Here is a 22740-nt window from a genome sequence, read left to right on the forward strand (position 1 = left end):
AGTACTCGCTAACCACTGAAGGCATAACGCACCTAAGGCAAATCAGGACACAGAAAAAAAAAGAAAATCACTACACATAACCTTACAAGACTTACTTTTTCAAAGCAGATGTGCAACAAAATGACAAAACCTATAGTACCGTTATAGATGGTCCATCTGTAAAGACAGCAAGAGAATTCAACATCACAGGCAATAGAACCTGCAGTATTTTTTTCTGTTTTAAAGTATATTGAGAAGATTCAAAGCGTCGCAATGAAAAAAAAAAAAAAAAAAGAAATCACATTGTTGGACACTAAGTTTTGTTTTTCTTCGTAACACTGATTTACAAAGCTGTTTTTACTAATGTAGAAAGTTACGGTCAATGCACTTCCATTTTCTGTTTCCATTTTCTGCTGAGTTTTCTAGAAACATTCTCAGTAGGTATTAGGCTTTGTGTGTTTTGTTGGTTTTGAACGAGACTTGCAGCACTCTGTCCCCGAGGCGGTATCCATTCAAGCTGGCGATGGCCACGGCTGCCTCATCGTAGTTGGTCATGGTGACAAAACCAAATCCTTTGCACTTGTTTGTGTTGAAGTCGCGAATAACCTTGACATTTGTGACGGCACCAAATGGCCCAAACATCTGCCAAAGGATGCTCTCATCTGCGTCTGGAGCCAAGTTGTAGACAAAGATACACCAGCCAGTGCCTGCATGCCCTGGGATGTTGATGCCAGCCAAGCTGGTCACCCCGTCAATGGCCATGGGGGAGAACCTGCTGTAAAAGACAAAAAGTAACATGGTTTAAGGCAAGAGCCAAAATGAGGACAAAATGGGCCTTTTAGAAGATGAGATTGTGCCAACAATCATAACAGAATCTGACAAGTCTTGACAGAGATCAGCACTAGCCATGTTTCATTCTGAGCAGTATTTACATTGCTTCTACAGTCAGTGTTAACACCCTCCTTTTTATTAAAAATCATTAGATGATCAAGTTATTTTTTAAAAGTAAATATTTTTCTTCAGCTGGAGAAATAAGTTAAAGTCAACCTGGTCAAAGAAAAAAAAGTGAGCCGTCATTCTGACTAAACATGCATGCACACCATCTATCTCATCTATCTCTCAGAGTTGCGATTATAAAGCCAGCATAACACTTGTTAAAAACAGATTTTTTAGCTCATTTGCCTGTAAAGAAAGGATCACAGACTTTATTACCTTTAAAACAGGCAAACTCTATTGGTAAATAAGTACCATATTAAAGTTGGAGTCTGTGCCAAGACCGTTATGAAAAGGCACGCAAAAGCCCTAGCATTTGGTAAATGTGGTTTTGCAGTTTGAAGAAACAAAATTCAAAGTGCATGAAAAGCCTATGAATTATTGCAGCAGGTGTCACATAAGATTAGCTGCTCCAGTTGGCCTCTCAGGGAACATCCACCATGACAGGTATGCTCCCAGCATCAAGGACACGCAGAGAGATTTGGGAACGAAGACGTCAGCCAATGAGAAGGGCAGAAGAAAAATCACAAGTCTATTGTCGCCAGTGACGGGCCTTTGAGTTTTCAGGGGATTGGACTTCAATCATACTTGAGGAAGGCATTCTCATAAAACTGTACTAAGACAAACTGATATCCTGGCGAATCCTGAAAGATGCCTGACGCAACAAAGTTTAAAACAGGACAGGGCTGTCCATAATAGATCAAGGTAAAAATATGGAGCTCAAAATACAAGTATGCAATAGCAAGTAAGACATTGTAAAATTCTGTCCTTTGTTACGTAGACAAGCAGTGTAGTCTTTAATCTAGACATGTTGTGACATTATGTCAAGATTAAAGCACTTCACTGCATCACTGTCCTTATCCTATACAGTCACTAACCTTAGTTTAGAGAGGCATCAAGTAATTATCAGTCAAATGTTAATGACAGAAGGCCATCATAATAGCCACTAATCAGATAAACAGTATCAGCTTTAAGGTATGCTTGAGGTCATTTACAAATGTGTAATTATTAAACAGTCCTAGTTCAGCAGCACAGTCCAGACTCTACTGCTTTTAACACTCTGCAGTTGAATGAATTTTAACTGCAGTCTCAGGTACCTATCTATATAGCATGGTGGCTAAGTGCTTAAGACTGCTATTTGATATCTAGAAGGTCCTGGGTTTGAATGCCACTGGGGCCTTGTGTGACAAGTTCTCCCTGTGCGTATTATATACGTTTAGTAGTTACGATGGGCTCAATGTAGAAGTGTGCCAATGGGAATTTAAGACATAACTGGTAAACCAATTTCACATGATTGGTAATACTTAAACTGAAAGTGTGCTGATGTATATCAGCAGAACTTATTTATCCCCCAAATCAGCGTCACCCCCAATAATCCAGTATCCAGCTCTACTGTATTGTGGCAGAGGGAAAGTGATTGTTCCAGGTCAGAGGAGCAGGTAGTCTTTAGTAACACCCATCACTGGTCTCTTCCTAGGAGCATATTTGGCTCTGGTCCTCCCTTTCCTACTCATAACATACACAAGTCCACCTTTATGCATCTTACAGACATGCTAAATATTTACATCATCACTCGCTGTTAAGCAACAGCCTAATTCATTCACACCGCCTGCATTATGTATATGTCTGAGAGGGGAGTACTAATTCATGCACACAAAAGCTTTTTCCTTTGATCAACAACCTCATATTAGATCTGTGCTACCTTATGCAGTGTTAAATACCTACGCAATGTTGCCAAGAGCTCATGCAGGGGAAAATAAACATAAGGAAAGATATCCCATCAACTCCCTCATGTCAGGTCTGAATTTCTCTCAGGATCAATTATGGCTCTAAATCTAAAAATGAAAATCTATTTACCTTTTGACTCCATAGGCCATGTTCAGCAGATTGTCCAACCTAACACACACACAATAAAGGAAGCTTTTCATGAGGTTGATGATGCATTTTAACAGGATGATCGAGATGAGTAATATCTCTGATAAAAGTTTGTTCCATTCAAGTGACCATCATTAACCTGTTCACTAAACTTTTTAATCAAAATTCAACCTACACAATACAGCCAAACGGACAAATTCTGTTCATATAGAAAGCGCAGGTTATGTTAAAAATACTGCAGTTTTCACAGCATTCTATATAAAATAACATTTCAACAAATTGGGATTTTTGTGAGGTCAATCAGTGGACTGAAGAGCAAATTCATTTATGGATTCATTTTCACATGTATGGCCACTAAGTAGGCTAACTGACAAAAACGTTTTTCCAGACCATCTACTGATTTATTCACCAGAGTATTGCTCATCTCATTTTCGCATTTGTCGAAATCTGCTCAAACCCAATTGTGTGAAAGGCCTACATCTGCAACAGGAGGAACACAGCAAAGTTGGAAATGTGAATATGGGGAAGAACTATAATTCTGTCCAGAGTATTGAGCTCCAACACAGAAAATAAATAAATATATATAAAGAAAGAAAATACTGCTGAGAGACAATTTAAATGCTAATTTCAAATAGCCTCAGAGGGTCAACAGACTCAAAAGCACTAGCAGTATTAACCATACTTGGGTCTAATCAGATTTTTTTTTTGGTGTGCCCCTTTTACCTGAAGCGTTGTGCCTGCTGTGCGAGGGGTCCTGGGTACCTTCGATTGGGTGACTGATACAGCTGGGACAGCAGTGCCTGGCTGGTCTTCTGGCTCGGGTTATTTGCAAACTTGACTGTAATGGGTTCGGTGGCACCAGGCGGCTTCTGACAGTTAAGACCCTTGATGGCCTCTTCAGCCTCAACTCGCCGATCAAAACGAATGAAGCCAACCCCTCTGGAAACACCTGAGGAGTTTACATTAACATAAGATTAGTCATATGCTAAGTTTCTCAACAGCCATGAAAACATTCAGTAATGATATGCAGCATTAACTTCACTGTCACAGTCTAAACAGTAATTTAGGGGACACATAACTAAGTTTATTGGGGTGGATTTAAACAATACAAAGCCTTCCAATTAGGTCTGAACAATTTTTGAAAATAATCTAATTGCGATTTTTTTCAAAAATATTGCGATTCAATATGCGATTATTTTTTAAGCTCTTTGTCTTCTGTATTATTCAGAGACAAGCAATAAATCATTGTATAGTATGAACAATACAAGATTAGATAGATTAAACAAACTGTTCTTTCCTGGAGGCCAGGCCTGTATGTGATGATGAAATTAGGTGATGCATGAATTTATATGAATGACATCTATTATTTAACTACTTCAGTCACAGTAGTATATTGAGCACTGACCAAGCCTGGTGTAAACATTCATATGAAAGTCAGAAACAAATCACACAAACTAAAGGGCAGAATGCAGAAATATAAAAACAAATGTGGCTTTACCACACTTAGTAGTATTTACATTATAATTTACTGTAATAAACATATGTAAACATGTGGATTGCACTTTTTAAACACTGTCTTTGAACTTTACTAGACAGTTAAGTAAAAATATAGTATATACAATAGTGTTTTTTTTTTTACAGCGCACAAAGAGGAGCTGCCTCCAGCCCCTCCCTCCCCTCATGAAGTTGCGTGCCGCTTGCATGACAGCGTCAACATTACACTCACACTCAGAGAGGCTATCGTTACGTTAGTAGTAGCATGCTGCTGCTGGTCTTGCCGTGGGATTAACTGTACTAATAAAACCGTTGAAACAACGCAGCCATGCTGCTGTGAAAGCTCCACGAACGTCATTTATCAGAGTCTGGTTGTTACCCCTCCCCGTGGCAATCTCCTCCACTCCATATCTTTATAACGGAGCTAGCTAACTGGAGCTAACCGCTAATCAGAGCTAATCGTTAACCGAGCCTTCAGTTCTGCGTGCCTGTATCCATTAACTGCATGTATGGACTTGAGCCCGAATAAAACCCTTAATTTTATTAAATGGCTGTAAAAGTTTTAAACTACAACTCAGAGTTGTTTGAATGACAAATCTGCTCAAGGTACGGCGTAGCGTTAGCGTGCTAAGTTGCTGCTTTCTCTGCGGGTGCAGACTGATTTGCTCTTGCGAGTCACGTGACCAAATCGCAGCCTTTGCGATTAGGAAATCGCATCTTAATATATTGCGATATTATCGCAAATGCAATTGTTCAGCCCTACTTCCAATCATGGGACATTTATGGGCAGCAGGGAGACCAAGACCGAAGATCGTGACATGCATAGACGTCCCAAGAAGACCGAAAGGGGTGGGGAAAAAATTAAGAAACAATTTTTTTGGCTGAACATCACTCAAACAAACTTTAGACCACTATATTAGTACCATTACATTAACTGCTGGTTGTAAGTTCTGTGTGAAGTGAAGCATTATCATCTACCTACTACATTATTAGTTAGCTAGCTATTTTGAGCAAACCACACCAGTTCAGAAACTTTTAAGTAACAGATCTAATAAGTTCATTTAAACATTCTTTGGGACAGCCATGCATGTGTTTTTGCTCTTGGTCTTGTTTCTTCCTGCTGACTGACAATCAGCCTTGAGCTTCAGTATCTTTGCCAAGTCAAAAAAAGGTCCATCACTCCAGTACCCCATGTTGCTTGGGGTACTACTTCTTGCTGCACATTTGTTATTGTGATTGATTTGTTTATTGTTAAATAAGTGCATTTCTCTGTTATGGTACAGTATGCGTTTGGACATTTTGTATGCATTCCAGTGTTAGTTTATTTCGTAATGTTTGTGCTTAAATTCTTGTACGAGTTTTGTCCTTAAAAGCCACGCATTAAACAGGCATCAGAAAGCATAGGTACCTTTGTATAAAGCGCAAGTCTGTTAGTTTGTGACCAATAGCATGCTGCTTTCTGGGTTTCCCTTTTTCTTACAGTTGGATCACAGACTGTTCCATTAATACTAAAGTAAAACAAAGTGAATTCTCCAGATAAAAAGTGGATGTTTGAAAAATAAAGATAACCATAATGCACACCTGAAGGAATATCTTATGTTTCAGCAGGACACAGGCACAGAACCATTGGGAAATGTCTCAGTGAGAGATTCTGTTTATTAGTGTTTCATAAGGGTTCTGCTTCCTCATGACAGTTGAGAAATAGAAAATATAACTGCTCTAAATGAATTTCATTTCTTGCCATGAAACAGGCATTGCATATACTGTACACCCTAGGGATGGGAAGAGAAAGGGGGAGAAAGCAAGAGAAAGTAAGTGCAGGCAGAACAGCGATTGGAGGGGAAAAGAAATTATGAAGCATTGAGTCCTGCTACTTGACACCCATTTCACATTCTATCCATCTATGCATATTTCAGAACACCTCTAGTGGAAAATTGCATTTCTGGGGACCTCATACCACCACCACCACCTCTGATAGATTTATCAGGCCTGACTGTGTCATATTGTTAGGCAGTCACTAGGGGAAGAACAGTAAGAAAATGGACAAAAAGAAAGCTGCCATGTCCTACTCACCAGTCACCTGGTCCACCAGAATGCGTGAGGTAATGATGCGTCCATACTGAGAGAAGAGCTGCTCCAGTTCTTTCTGAGTCATGGTTTTTGGCAAGCCACTGACATACAAATTTGCGTCTCTGATGGAGGCGGAGCTTGGACGCGCATAGGAAACCTACAGACAGACAGTTCACATGACCATTAATACATTACTGCCTGTTTTAGCACATGCAGTGAACTCGCAAACCTTTAATACCTATACGGTGTAGGCTATTCATCACATTTCATGTTACATTTGTTCAAACAGCAGAAGCAGAGAACAGATGCTGTGACCCATTTTTAGCAGAGAGAATGCAAACACTTAACTCATAATTAACCAGAATAAGTTTTATATAAATATACTCATGCTATAGAGCTCGGGTCACTTTGTATGTGACAACATTGCATTTAATTACTAACACGAAAACAAAAATGCTTAGTTAAAATGTTTGTACAATACTTTATGATGTGTAATTTAAAAAACAGTATGGTTCATCAGGTAACGGAAATAAAAATGCTGATACTATTTCAGTATATTTATAAATGCATTGAATTTTTCTTATTTTTTTCAAACAATTGCTATTGGTTGCATTTCTAATACAAGCACTCAGTTTCTGTTTTCCACTAAACTAGTGCAGTGTCCGTTTAAAACTTGCCTGTATGTAACGGGCCGATTGCTTGGCCTGTGGTATTGCTGCTTGTAGCTTTCTCCAGAACCATTGTACCCAAAAATAACTTACAGAAGGACCCCAAAGCACTTACATGCAACCCCACTGTATACTACTGATTGTGTACTTCTAGGAAAACATTGTACTACTACATTTACCTGACAGAGAAATGTTACTGGACGTTAGATTCAGATTTTACTCACAAGATAACAAAATGAAGTAATCACAAACATTTGCCTCATAGTCATGGCGGTGCACAATGCGCCACCCATCCGGCCCGTTATGAGAGCCAATCAGCAAAAATCGGCACTAATGAACCACCAGAACCGCACTGAGTAGAGAGACGGACTCAGCCAGCTCCGGAATATGAGTGTGTGTGTGCGCTTGAGAGAGAGAGAGAGACAGCGGCAGAAAAGGTAAAAGGCAATCAAAATATAGAGTTTTTGTTTTAACTACATTTTAGTGTTGTCTTTTTTCAATGATATTGAAATGCTGACTGTTGATATCGCAACAGTCAGCATTTAATGACAGCGGTGCCGTCTCGTCACTATTATCGTTAATGAATTCAACACTTCAGCAGAGGTATTAATTTCCAAACAGGCTTAGGGGCTTGACGGTTATAAAGTACTGTTAAAGTATGGATTTAATTAGCGGAGGCATTTTGCTGACGGTAATGTTATTAGTGTGTTAGCCTAATAACAGCAGCACACTTACACAACCAGACCCGGGGTGAGTCTGAGTGAGACAAAGGAAGACGGTTCTCTTTGCCCGATCAAGCTCTGAGTCGGAAATGACCGTCCCGTGCTGGACCCGTTCATATGAGTCAGCCGTCTGTCACTCTGAACAGATAATCCACTTTGCAGTAGGGATGTCATGACACCAAAAATCAAGTACTAGTCGGTACCAATACCACCAAAAGTACACAACACCAAAGTCGATAGCTCGAAAAGTCGATACAATAAAATACTTAAACAGTAATTGCTTTATTACTTGGGTGGGGCAGTGTCATGTCACTCTTTTCTCAGTGTCAGTTTTTTTTTGTTTCAACTCTGTTTTAGAGTGGAGGGGGCAAGGAGAGCGTGATTTACATGCTAGATTTCAGTGCTGCATTTGATGTGATTGATCATGATCTCTTGGTTGATTGGTAAACTTATTTGTTATGGTTTTAAACACTCAGCTATTTTGTGGTTAAGAAGTTACCTGTCCGGTAGATCACAGAGAGTATATTACAATGGCACATTTTCAAACAGCAAGGTGTTCGATTGTGGTGTTCCACAGGGGAGTTGCCGTGGGCCTCTTCTTTTTGCAATATTTACCAATGATCTGCCACTTGCAATTGGGCAAGCAAGTTTGACAATGTACGCTGATGATTCTACCCTCCATTATGCCACATCCACATGCTCTGAGCTTAATCATGGTCTATGTAGCGAGCTCAACATCAAACTTAATTGGATAAAAACAAACAAACTCGTGCTTAATGCATCAAAACTGCCTGCAAGATATTTGGCTCTAAACATAAATAAGCACATGGGCCTGAAATGAATCTTGAAGTTGCAAGTCAATCTATAAAACAAGTAAATAAAGTTAAGCTTCTAGGACTACGGCTTGATAGTGCATTGTTGTGGTCCGATCACATTGACTATATGGTTTCTAAGATGGGCAGAGCAGTTGCCACCACAAGGAAATGCTCACCATTTCTACCCTCTTTTTTGCTAAGGCAAATGGTTTGCTCTTTAGTTCTCTGCCACTTGGATTATTGCTCAGTAATCTGGTCATCTGCTTCAAAAACCCTACTTAGAAAACTAAGTAGCACAAAACAAAGCTTGTATGTTGTTAAAATGCATGAACGTCTTAAATGGTTGAGTGTTGAAAAAAGACTATTAGCCAATGTTCTTACTTTGTTGCACTCTATTATTCAAACTCAGACACCATCACTTCTTTTTGATGACATAACTTACAGTTCAGATATCCACACTTATTTAACAACAGGAGCCAGTAGGGGGCAGATAATCAAAATTGCAAAACGGGCTTTTATAACCGTCAACATAGCAGCATCTAGCAACTCCGCTGCAGAGTAATGTCTGGCTGGGGACCAGGGGCTGGGGAGACGACTCTTCAGTATTTTGAATTTGGACTGCAGTAACCATTTTAAACGCTAGCTGTCAGTATTACATATTGGACCTTTAAAATTAAATTGATAATTTCTTGAAAATTTCGAGTAACAGAGCAGTGTCGCTCCCTATTAAAACTAAACTGGAGTCAGGAGATATCTATAGAGCCTATGGCTTGAGGATGGTTTTGTGGAGGACTAAATGAGAAAACCACAGAGAGAAAAGAAAGAAACCGTGGAGAGTCATCAATCTGCTGTATCTTGTCATTTCGTCTTTCTCCTTCCTACCATCTGGTAGCGTCAGGTTCTTGCGGCTCGACTGTCTATTACTAAATTACTAAAGCACTACAGCTGTATTTAACAGTGTCTGGCGTATTATATGGTCCTATACCAACTCCTTCTAATCTTATGCAATGGATTGTATGAGAAAAAAAAAATCACTCACTTTAAAAAAATCTAAAAACTATTCTTTCTGTGCTCTCAGATCGATAAAAACTTCACTTGGTCACCCAATCACAAAACTCGCTGTGTTTCTGCCCTGAAGGGAAGGCTGACAAAGTGAACGTGAAAGCTCAAGCTCCCTGACCACAGCCAGGCAACTCCCTCACTTCTCATCCCTGCCTTAACTTTACACTTTATTTGATGCTAATATTTGCAAAGTATATTCCTCTACCTCACTGGGGTTTATTTGCACTTCTGACAGAGCAGCTAGAGAATTTTGGATATGTGATAGATATATATATATTTTTATATATATATATATATATATATATATATATATATATATATATATATATATATATATATATATATATATACACACACACACACACACACACACACACACACACGGGGGAAGAGAGGTGGAGAAAAATACGTATTCAGTTGGATTCAATGGAATGAAGTGGTCCAACTGTCAATATAATATTTAAATGTTAAGTTACAGAAATCAAGCGAACAGGTCAAAATTTGGTGCAATTCAAACATGAATTTTCTATCACAAATTGTATTTCTGCCCAAAGACATTTTAATGAATAACCCTCTGCCTGGTGTGAGAAGGGATCCGGCTAGCTCCTAGTAAGACCACTGTGAAAAATATATCACATTTAATAATCTGGCTCCACCATCCACAAATCCAGCAGCACTATATGAAGAAAATGAGGTTTTCCACCAGCACATTGAGTGCTATGTTGCCTGATGAATGCTAATGGCAGCCACCTCCCTGTAAAGGCATAGAGCAGTGCTACAAGCACATGCAACCATAGAAACAGTTCTGCTCTACTTGAGGCCCAGGCAAAGCTGCATGTGCCCAGATTAACAATAGGCTCTCCCTTTCCACCCCACATTTCTCCAGCCTCATTATGCTTTGACGCCAACCCAGAGTGCTAGACAAACGGAATATCTTGGATTTTTGCAACCAGTCATGAATGGTAACTGATTTCTGTAAGTTGAATGACTGATAGGGTAGCTTATTGGAGATAAGATTCAACATGTCAATGCCCATTTGCGATAAAAAAAAGAATTCATGCATGATATTTTACCTTGATGGTTTTGGTCTGAAGTCTCAAGCCATTTAAGGTATTGATGGCTTTTTCTGCATCCTTCGGGTCCACGTAATTCACAAATCCATAGCCTAGGCTCTGCCCTTCAATCACAAGACCAGAAAATACATTAAGTATCACATTTAATAGAAACTGAAAAGTGACTGCTAAATACAAACACTACATTACAACTAAATATGGACATAACTGCATTTTATGTATCATGGTCAATGGCATCAATGCAGTTTTACTCAAATGTGTCAGTAATACTAGGACACACATATGGACAGTCAGTCTTTATTATTTGGCAGAGCATTTAGAACACAGGTCACAGGCCCATTTCCAACATCTATTTGGCTTACAACCTACAGTAAATTATCAAACCAACTCCTTGACCAACATGTCTTAAATTAAAAACGACAAGCAATTGCTCTGCTTTCACACCAACTCATCTCTGACACAGTGCAGTAGCCAAGGCTCAATGTGTTCCCCTCCCTCTACAGTTTATCTCTAAAATGTACAATAGATTGACACCCACTCTTTATGTGCACAGAGGCAATTCAATTTCCTCCACCCACACTGCTGGGTCTCTCTGCAATTCCACTGCCGGTCAAGTTCACCAGCTCAAGCAGCTTCAGCATATTAATACAGTACATAAGCAACTGTTGTATCTTAAACTTTATATGATATTAAATCAGGTTAACATTTTCACATAACTATCGACTATTATATTTAAGCACAAGACATGTTCAGAGAGATGAGTGAATCCACAAGAGAGGTTAATACTTGTCCATCACTTACATAATTCAAACATTATCTTTTAATCCGACTCTTCAAAAGTGTTTGAGGTTGTCATATTAGCTACATCAGCTTTTACATGTTGTAGACCGTTAAGACTATGAAATATACACATTTGTGTATGTGACAGTGACAATATACAATTTGATATAGATTTTGTATGTTAAAATAAGAACACATTGGTGTATTAGTAAGGAAAATATTGCTTGCAGTAATGCTAGCTTACACATCTAAACACCCTATATGCATCCATACTGGCTTGATCTGTCTTACCACCATGAGTCACTGCTCTCATGGGGTATTGTGCTGTGATCAAGTGAAGTTCATAAACTTAATTTCACATTGCATCTCAGGGAAGTTTATAGCCTGGAGAAAAATGCAGAGCCCTTGAAATGAGCTGGTGAAATGACACTTAAGCCTGGTGGGCAAATTGCCTGCTTTACTGTGTTCTACTGTACATGCTGTATGTGGGCACCCCCTACCCTTATAGTGAGGTCTTCATATGGAAAGTCGAAGAAGTTGCTTTGACTGGGAGGCCTTTACATGTTCCTATTATAAACAACTTGCACACTTTCAGCTGTCATTAAGGAGTAGAGGAGACCTGCTGTGATGCACTTTCAAACAGAAAACTGCACCCTGCTTCCAGTAAAAGACTAGCGCTGCCCATAGTGGGAGGAAAATGACACAAAGACTAAGCTGCTGCAGCAGCCGCAGCAGCCAAGGCGAGAACATTAAAAGTAAAAGAGGAAGCATGCATATCTCTGGTGATTACTTAACATCTGATGTAGCACCAGTACACAGATGTAGGCTGGCTTAAATCCATTGCCACAGGGCCAAGGGAGAGACTAAAGCAACACAGTCTGGAGGGCATAGGGTTTTATGTAGAGCTGAAATTGAAATCAGAGCATCATTCCTGATAAATGACTTGAGGCTTTGAATAACATTAAGGGCCTAATTTTTCTCAAACAGAGTTTGAAGAAGCTTTTCCCACCTCTATTCAAGCTTTTAATCGGTAAAAAAACTTCTCAATTTGCAATAGCCTGCTGGTTAGTTACTGTTCATAAAAGCTGGTCATCAATCAAATATTAATCCATATCAGCACTTCTATAATCAAATGAATGCCTTATAAATGCCTGCATCGACAAAAACTACTGCTCAACAGCAGGGTTCAATCCTCTTTTTACTGACCCAGTCCTGGGATTTAGACCCTAAATATTGCAAATTTGACCAAACACCACTGACACTGAAATTGAGATACAGTAAATTTGGCACTAAAAAGCAATAATGGGCAAGCATCAGAACCACAGTCCTAAACAAAACACGTTTGAATTTGTTAATGTCAGTGCTGTTTATACATTTGCCTAAAAAGAAATTAGTCTAACTTAAGGGATATTTTACCATTGGAAAGATGAATATATCTTTAAATTGGGTCACTTATGAAGTAGAAATGTGAATTCTTTTCTATAAATTGGTGGCTTCTAGGCCGAGAAAAGCCAGAAAATGTGTTTTTGGCTCATGTGGATGAAAGACACCAAATTCCAGAATGTACTTGCTTCGCTGCTTTAGAGTCTACTCCCAAGCCACGCCTACTGTTTACAGACCGTGAGACAGTCAACTCGTGTGTTTTGTCATTTCAACCATATACACAAAACGTTTCACCGTGGCTCAAGTGGTGTTACACATTTAAAATATATAAAAACGTCATTATATAAAAACGACATACGAAACAGGCTACATTTAGTGCACACACATGGGCACCATAAAGTTCAGCTAACGCATACTAGCATTAGCGCTTGGTGGGCTGTAAATACAGAGTATAAAAACAGCCGTAAATCTCCGTGGAATGTAGAATGGTCGGCATTTAACAGTCAAACTCCACCAGCAGTTAGTTGGATACAAGCACCAGTCCCTGTTAACACAGCAAGCAGGATTGATGGAACAGGTGGCCGGCTAGCGTTAGTTTTCCACCTAGCTAGCTCATAGTCCAGCCCTCGTTCTGCGTTTCACCGCTGAAGACGTCACCTGGTATGCTAGCGGCATACAGCGACACCGCAGGCTTAGCTGCTGGTCTCCGTTGCAGGCGAAGCTCACGCAGTGTGTTGAGTATTCCGTCTGTAATAAAGTTTCCTTCATATTCTCCAATCTGTACCAATTTATCCCGGTGGTACACATGTGCGGTAGTTTGAATGCACATAATTGTAAAAGTTTTCTGCCGAGAAGCCAGTTTAGCGAAGATTAAAGATGGCTGACGCTCGTTTTGCTTCGGAAAGCTTCGTGTAAAGACAGTCCAACCCCCTATGGGTGGGTTGAAAACATGCGGAAGTAGCTCCTACTACTGGCTGTAGTCCATTGCCTCTGGGCAAAAAAAATCTTCCGATGACGCCAAAATCGTCATTTTTTTCCAGACCCACAATACAGAGATCTCTTGTCTCAGGGGGACATGAGGGAGGGAAGGACGGTCATTCGAAAATACTACTATAGTGTTTCTACTGATACAAAGCTTAATGCTAAATCGGTGAAGTATCCCTTTAACTGTGCTGTTTTAAGGTTATCTAATGCCAACCGGAAATCTAAGAACTCACCCTTTTCAGCTGGCTACATTTGCATTTCCTAATAAAAAAATAAAAATTTTAAAAATTTGTTTTTGTATGGCCAATTACTCCTAATCAGATTACCACTGATGCTAAAAGCCTTTGGAATTGTGCCATAAACAGACCCTATCTAGACACTTAGTTCCACTAAAGATGCCGGTGCAACTGTCATTTCTAATCCAATCTAACAGAAGCTCTCATTCTGAAAACAAAGTGATGATCGTGTAATTATATACTCTTCATTACCTGTTTCCTTTTGTAAAAGGTGTAAGATAGAAATTAACATGACACATGCAAATTTTCAAAGACATGTACAACTTTCCAACACTCAAATACAAGATGAACATGACTGCAATGCTACAGGCAGACAAACAGATCTAGCAACCAGTTTTAATCAAATCAACAGTTCGGATTGTCTATAAGAAGATCGCTGAATTAAGGCAGAGGACAAGCACAGTCAACAACTGACATACAGTTACTACACCATTCAAGGTAGCAGGGGAAGATACCTTAGAGAAATGGATGTAGGGCTGGGACGATTCGTCGACGTCATCGATTACGTAAATGCGTCGACACAAATAATTTGCGTCGATGCGTCGCGTTTCTTTAACTGTCTGAGCGTCACTCACGTGTAAATCTAAAAAAAAGCAGGGTTTCCCGCAGCACTTTGCAGTTTAGGCGGCTGCCAGCCTGCCGCCTGAACTACGTCGGGTCAAAACATTTTTTTTTAAAAAGCATCCAAGAGCGTAAGCGCAAGCTTATCTGTCCTGTCTGCATATTGACAGACAGCGGAGCTTCAACACAGACACATGCGCGCGCAGAGGTGCAGGAGAACGTCGGCTCTGCAGTTATGTTGAAGTCTCAGAGAGTCACTGTAATGCTGATAGTGGTTTCAAGTGTGGTTACAGTTTTCAAAACTTCACGCAGAAGCATTTGCTGCGATATATTAATGGCGAGCCGAAAGCGTTCGCGTGACACTTCCTCCTGAGACATGCAGGCACAACAGTGGTTTCTGTGCCCTGGTGACTGACTGACAGGCTGAGGTTGTAAGGCAAGGCAACTTTATTTCTACAGCACCTTTCAGCAACAAGGCAATTCAATTCCATTCCTTTGCACTTAAGTTAGTTCTCCATTAGTTCAATGTTGAGAACAGGGCAGTCACCAAGTTTATTGTTAAAGGTTTGTGTCATTATGCAGTTTGCACTAAAAAGTCTTTGTTGTTTACATTCCTTTGCATTTTAGTTAGTTCAATTATTACAGTTCGGATTGATACCAATCCTGAGCATCTGACTGGCGCACCCCTATCCAAAAGCACAACCAGTTTTATTAATGTTACTCTGAGTGAGCAGTGTTACCAGAATTTTATTTTGATAACGGTTTTGATTCACAACTAAGGTGGAAAATAAAAGTTTTGTGTTTAATGTAGTTTTGTTGATGTTGAAATGGACTTTAAGACAGCAAAGCAAATACAGGCTACTCTTTTTGCACTTGCTCTGTTTACTTCAAGTTTTTAATTTTTGTATTCCTCCTGAAAGTGACTTTATTTTGGCTTCAGGTTGCACTACAAATTCATTTTACTTGAACAGTGCAGTGTTAAACAATTTTAATAAATAGAGATTTGAACCTTATTGAAATTTGTTTTGTGTAAATTGTTAATTGAGCAATGGGAAAATAATCGCTAATTGAAAAATTGTTAGATTAATCGAAAAACGAATCAATAGATTAGTCGACTAATCGAAAAAAGAATCGCTAGATTAATCGTTTCAAAAAGAATCGTTTGGGACAGCCCTAAATAGATGTTCATTTCAAGCAATGATTACTGCCATGTTTAAAACATTACTTTTAAAAAGAACTGTTGACTTAAAAATGAAATACAGATTCTAATGTCGAGGGTAGCAAATTTGACTTAAAATAATAGAGTAATTTAATAGATAATTACAAAGAAAGTCTTCTTTCAATTTTGTTGTTCAAACCAAAGCGGCCCTGTATGCAAACAAAATATCTAGTTAGACATGCATTAGAGGGTAACAAGAAGGCATCGATATGGCACCATAGAGGAACGCATGCTTTGGTAACAGTTTTGTTTATCTATCAATGTTTGCATTTATTTTGTTCACAGGTCACCTAAAAGACTTGATTGAGTCATCAGGGGCCATACAGCAAATTGTTTCCTTGGTCAAACCACAAAAAGGTTCACTTGTGTTACTTGCTAAATCTGAAATTACACAGCCCCACTTTATGGTGACATGTAGTATTGCCTCAAGTCCTTTTCACTCAGGGCAGGCTGATTTCAAAACAACTTGTTTAATTTATTTCCTTGCCCTTAAAGATTATTTAGAGAGCTACGTTCAGACTTGCTCTGCTAAATATGTAACCCATCAAACATGTTTATGTTCAATCACCCAAGCAGACTGTGCTCGACACTGATTTGAAACGAGAATCACTTGTCAATTCAGCTCAACCCATTTCACACATCAACAATCAAATGCATTTCTTGTACGCATGGCTACATAAGTGCATTTATTCCATGCAAGACTACACACTTGACAATTTTTATGATCACTGCATGCCAAAAGTCTAAATTCAGTAAATGCATAATGAGCTCCCTACAACGTCCATCCCACCAATCTCGGTGCATGGTCTGTGGAGCGCTTGCTGCCATTTTGAATATAGAGCACTTATACAGTGACACTTCAATTGAGCTACAACTTAGTTCTTTAAAGAAATTGTTTTTACTACAAATGCACCTTTAATAGAAATGATTCTTCGAGAAAGCCTAAAGGAAGACAGCGTAGTGTGACTATACAAGCAAGCAGAGAAACCATTTAAAATATTTGGCAACCATGCAAAGACAAATGTGTGAATACTGGTCAACTATACAGTACATCAGCATTGGGAAATATTAAACATTAACCCTTTGAACTCTGCAATAGAACTGTTCTGCCAGTGCCTACATTGGTATGTTTGCTCATTGTTATGTCAGTATCTTGAAATGCTTCATATCCCTAAAATCAGTACAACCTAAGCTAAAAGGCTATGTAAGTGAATAAACCATAATTAATAAAAGTATTAAAATAGCGTCAAATAAAATAAACAGACGTGTTTTCAATTTTACTAAACACAAAACATTGATCCAAAAGATTTCTAAATGTAGAAACATGAACAAAATATTCCTTAACACTCCATAAGTTATTTGAACTATATAATTTTTTTAGTTTTTGAGATATGCTCATTTTTATGAGCACAGTGTAAAGGCGTTTCATCTACAATAGAAACGGTCGGCCAGCTGTTTTTTTGTCATCACGAGTGTAGTGTTTTCGTCAACGAAAAGTATGACTAAATATCGTCGTCATGAACCTTTATCACGTGACAAAAACGAGACGCAATGTAAATGCCGGTCATGTGACGATGACTATAATTAAATGTATAATGCAATATTGCTGATGAATAAAAACGACTAAATGTGGTTTACAAAATAAAAACTGCAAAAATGTCTATTTTCGTTGACCAAAAGGAGACAAGACGAAATGTTATTTTGTCTCGTTTAGTCGCATTTTTATTATTATTTGCAGTATTTCTGCTCCCTGTGTCTCACTTCAGGGGTTGGGCTGCATCAGGTCGCACTCGTGTCGCACTGTGCAGGCGACGTTACTTCCTCAAGCCCTGTCTCAGCATTATTTAATTTAGAAGATGCAGCGGTGAGTTAGGGAGTGAGACGAGTGTAAACGACAACAAACAGAATTAAGTCTGACACAGAGAAAGCTGGGCCCGTGGCTGGCCAGCCGGAGTTCGTCTTTGGGCGAAAAAGAATAAACGGCATTTGGAAAAACTCATTACATACAAGTGGAAAAGAAAACGGAATGTGTTGTGGAAAAAGATGGGGAGAAATGCAGCCACAAAATCACAGGAAAAAAACACCACAAACCTTAAGAGACATCTCAAGCCATTTCATAATGAAATTGAGGTAAGTCAAGACATTAACGTAACGTTACTTTCTATTTTAGAAAGCTAATGCCAACTCATGAGGCTGTGGTTACGGTGTCTCATTTTAACGTTAGCTTTAGACGTTAGCCACTGGAGCTGAAAACGACTGTTTGAGACAACGTGAGACACGTGTGTGTGTGTGTGTGTGTGTGTTCGTGTTCTTAGTTCCTACCTGACTCCATGTGTACTAAGCATCCCTTGTTGGCTAACATTTTGGTTTTACTACCAAGTACTTATACTATATTGACTGGATTAAATAGAATTGCATTACTAAAAAGAGACTAAAATACAATTTTCTATGACTAAATGTCATCAATTTCCGTCGACTAAAACTAGACTAAAATAGTCATGGATAATTCTGACTAAAATGCTCAGACTTTTAGTCAACTGAAACTTGACTAGACTAAAAAGAGTACGAACGTGACTAAAACTAATAAAAACTAAAAAATGATAGCTTGACACAAAGACTAGACTAAAACAAAAATTTAAAAACAGGCAGCCAAAAACACTATGCGAGCGTACAACGTGATGACGAGAAGGCTGAAGCCTTACCGGCAATTTCCACTGGATGAGTAACGGCTCCCTACGTCAACGAAGTCATTAGGTTTCCATTAAAGTCAATGTGTGTATTTCCACTGCCCTCCGGAGCAGATACGCAGAGCTTCTATTTTTGACGCCGGAGAGCTCCGCAGCAATTCAGCACACGGCAGATAGTGCGGGACAGGAAGTCGAGCACAGAAACAAAATAAAAATCCGGTTAATTTTCAAAGTAAAATACACCGTGCTCACGGCGGATCATATTTCCCTGCACTACACCTTGAAAACACAGCACAGAGTTGTTTCCCCTCTAATCCTCTGGTGGTTCTATTCTACGTGAATTCGCGAGATATTGTGGGTCCTTGTGACTACAGCTGTCAGTCATGGCCGCAGCCGTGCCGCAACAAATCCGGACCTAGTGGGTATTGACGGACGGCGGAGCACGCAGCCGTTCCGCATCCAGTGGAAATCCACAGTTAGCTTTCTGTTGCAAAAAGAATGAATGCTCTAGCGGTTATGGTTTTTATTTTAGATCGATTCAAACATCATGTACATCACATCCAGTCCGTTTTGGACTGGCCATCACATAACGTGATGAGGTCATCGCGAGCGTCCGACGTAATGGCACGAAAGATAAAAGCCTTAGCTTTGCTGCAAAAGAAAGTAATGCTCTAGCCGTTACAGTTTTTATTATAGATCGATTTAAACAGGATCATGTCTCATCTCTCGCAAACCTGCGACTATTAAAACCAGTCCTCATGTTTATCGGCGTCTTAAGCCACCAACGTCTCCTTCCAGGCAGCGCTGCCTGAAAGGCACTAGGATTAGGCAATGGTTAGGGTTATGGTTAGGTGCCTTGAAGTCAACGGTCGCAGCACTGCCTGGAAGGAGACGTTGGGGGCTTAAAACACCATTGAGCCCTTGTGTTGCTGCTTGGTAGGTTTTATAATTGCTACTATGTAGGGCTGTCACAGTATTGATTTTCTACCGTACAAATTTCTGAAGTAATTCAAACAGTCACGGTTTCCGTCATAAAAAGTAATCAAAATCTCAGCTGTTTACATGCATTCGGCAGGTACGTCATCCAATTCGGCAAAAACACATCCCTTATTGAAATACAGACTGATAGGCTACTAAACAATGTTTGACAGTTACACACTTGCAGGAACACAGTGATTAAGCCGTGGTAAGCTTGACGTAATCACGACAGCCCTACTACTATGTAAAGACAGTGCCTGATATTCTTCATAATGGAGATGCACAATAACTGGCTGACTTTCAAAACAAAGGCCTCCGCTGAAATACAGAAAAGCTTTTGATAGAAGTTGATAGAAGTTGTGGGTTCAATGTTGAAGTTAGTGAGGAAAAATAATTTTCAACTTACATTAGGTCTTTTTTATATTCAGTAAAAAAAAAAATCTAATCTAATTTTCAAATGTACATACTTGCAGCCAATAAATATAGAGCACATAGTATCTGTTGGGCCCGAGCTATTAACCTGCCACAAAAATGAAAACAGTTGCATTACCTGTTATTTTGTCTCGAACTAGTTTACAGGACTCAATTTCTCCAATGCTCCCAAACAAACTCTTCAGCTCTTCTTGGGTCATGTTCTGAGGCAGATAGTTGACTATCAAGTTGGTTTTACTGTCCTCTATGCTCCCTGACTCTACAGGTGAGGAGCAGTTGTTTGAGATTGTTGAGGGGCCGTTGCTTGTGTTATTGCAAGTTGGCCCATTGGACAGCTGTGTTTCCATGGCAGCAATTACCTGCTAAAGAGACAAAAACAAAATAAAGTCAAAAACAATTGTAAATCAGACATTAAAATACCAACAAACAAACTGACATTTTTTTTAAATTACTGACTAATTGAGAAGTAATTTGTTTAAACTGCCAAACAAAACATCATTAAAGCAACTAAGTTGCAGGGAACACACAAGTCAAAAGTAAAGACTGTCACAAAGATTCTTCTTATGGTTGTTTTTTTTAATCGTGCATTAACATAATTGAGTGTAGCATAGTGGAACTAACCTTACAGGCCATTACAGTTTAAAAAAAAGCTGTGAAGGTCTATACTTTGTTCCCCTAAAACAGGTTGGGGCAGGCTTTTTATTATTTAGATTTGTGTATGTAGCATAAATCTGGCCAAAGTTGAAAATAGGGGAAAAGAAGACCGTACCAATGAATTCCCTCTAAGCTATTCATGATTGCGGCTTTTGTTTCTGGGCAAACAAAAGAGACTTTCTACCGAGAAAATTATGTGACGGTCTATTAATACGTCAGAAGCTCAACAATTGATTAAGCAATATTCAAGTTGGTAAGGGGCATTTTAAATATATTTTCAGAAGTGAAACATGTAATCCGGCAAAATAAACTAGATACAGTATACAAAGCTTATAGCCTACGCATCGCACAACAGGCCTTAAACGATGCTCATCAGTTGAGGCAAACGGCAACATGTATGAAGAGTCACCCTTTTTTAACAGATTCACCATGTGCAGAAAGCAGATCAGTGTACTCAAACCACTATGCATATTATTCTTAGAAAATCACCTTAACTAATTTGTGCAAGGCCATAAAGCCATCATTTCAAAAAGTAATTCTATGAGACAAAGATATCAGAATAGAGAGTAGCAGACAGTTTCAGACCATAGCAATACAGTAATATATTAACAACTTGGGTGCTTTTCTTAAAGAAAACTGAATTCCAAATTGATTTGTGATTAATTTGGTTTGAATGTCAAAATATGAGTGAGCGCCAACATCATTGGTATGGCCTGAGTGCTTAGACAGGAAGCAGGCTGTCTGGTCAAATTAATTCAAAAGAGAAGTGCCACAGACCCCAGTCCAAGGCTCAGGCGCCCACGAACCACTTCTAAGCAGAGAAGCCACATCGCACAGTCTGACTGCCATGTTAGTTTGGAGTTGCTGTATGAAAATGTGGACACAAAAAGTACTTCATGTTAGATCAACAAGAACAAAATCTACAGTCAAAGGTGATCACATGTTATTGTTCAACACTGACAATTCAGTCAGTAACACTTATCATAAATGTAACCATTTATTTCAACAAATACTATATTTATAATACTATATAACAAATATTGCAATACAAATACAGTTATGCTTGGCGCTGATGGCTCCGCTCTTGATAATGCTCCCTGGACCAGCCAAGCAGCATGCTAAGCTGAAACAGGGAGCACCATGCAGAACCCTACGGCACCCCGGATGTGTCATGGGGGAAAAAAAAAAAAAAAAAGTGTACTGGGGACAAACACCGACTGTACTTTTGCGAGATCTTGACTTTGTTTTGCGAGATCTATGGATATAAGAGAACTGGATGTCATAAGCGTGTTGACTGGCCCATGACGTCACGATGGACATGCGCACTAGCAACAGTTTGTGTTGTCGTAGCAACCGGTAGCAACATGCGCGTTCATGAACTTCTCTCTAGTGTCTCTTACAAGTATAGTTCGTTCTCTTAATACATCCATGGTATACGTGGCAAACTCATGAACTCGCAGTTTCATTGTATAAAATATAACTATAAACATTGTGTTTTTGTTGTTCCTGATCGTTTACATGCTTATCTAATTTAAACGATGGATGTATTTAGACAACCAAGGAGATGTAATCATTATGTCGCGCTACTAGCTACATACTAGCTAGTGCTAGCTACTAAGGTTAGCCTGCAGTCATTGACATCAACAGTCAATGACTGCAGATCGAGTAATCTCCCCCTGGCATTCATCACGGTGCCACTGAGTATAAAAGCACGAAAGGCGGAGGTATGTCCCTCTTTGGCTAATGAATTTTAAAGATGGAGGCGCAACATGGCAGAATACATACCCACGCCTCAGATGTATTCTGAATGGCAGATTCTACGCTTATACTAATTACTATACCAATACTTTGATTAGTTGGTGGAAGTAATTACACATGAATGAGCACATATTTGTGAACAAAGGAGTTTTTGCTAAGAATCAACTCAAAACATTACACAATGGAGCTTTAATACACCCATGCTAGCTACCACTGATGTTAGTTACTAGCCAATAGCCCCGGCAGTTTGGGAAACG

General features: G+C 39.2%; 1 protein-coding gene across 7 annotated transcripts; it reads right to left on the reverse strand.

Annotated features, from left to right (window-relative positions):
• Positions 1–423: 423 nt before the first annotated feature.
• elavl2 (ELAV like neuron-specific RNA binding protein 2) lies at positions 424–21574 on the reverse strand. Of its 7 annotated transcripts, XM_078275949.1 has the most exons (8): positions 20190–20433; positions 10752–10855; positions 6415–6568; positions 3571–3796; positions 2830–2868; positions 2283–2292; positions 1933–1940; positions 424–754 (listed from the first exon to the last, which is right to left on the reverse strand). In XM_078275949.1, exons 1-8 carry the CDS (start codon positions 20416–20418, stop codon positions 424–426), a joined length of 1101 nt encoding a protein of 366 aa, XP_078132075.1. In that variant the 5' UTR covers positions 20419–20433. The 7 variants fall into 7 exon arrangements, with proteins under 7 accessions (XP_078132075.1, XP_078132071.1, XP_078132070.1 ...); XM_078275945.1 differs by lacking the exons at positions 1933–1940; positions 2283–2292 and adding an exon at positions 21503–21574 and having other exon boundaries at positions 424–751; positions 20190–20430; XM_078275944.1 differs by lacking the exons at positions 1933–1940; positions 2283–2292 and adding an exon at positions 21503–21574 and having other exon boundaries at positions 20190–20430.
• Positions 21575–22740: the final 1166 nt, after the last annotated feature.

The sequence above is a fragment of the Sander vitreus genome, chromosome 19 (assembly GCF_031162955.1).
Source record: "Sander vitreus isolate 19-12246 chromosome 19, sanVit1, whole genome shotgun sequence".
Classification (NCBI taxonomy): Eukaryota; Metazoa; Chordata; class Actinopteri; order Perciformes; family Percidae; genus Sander; species Sander vitreus.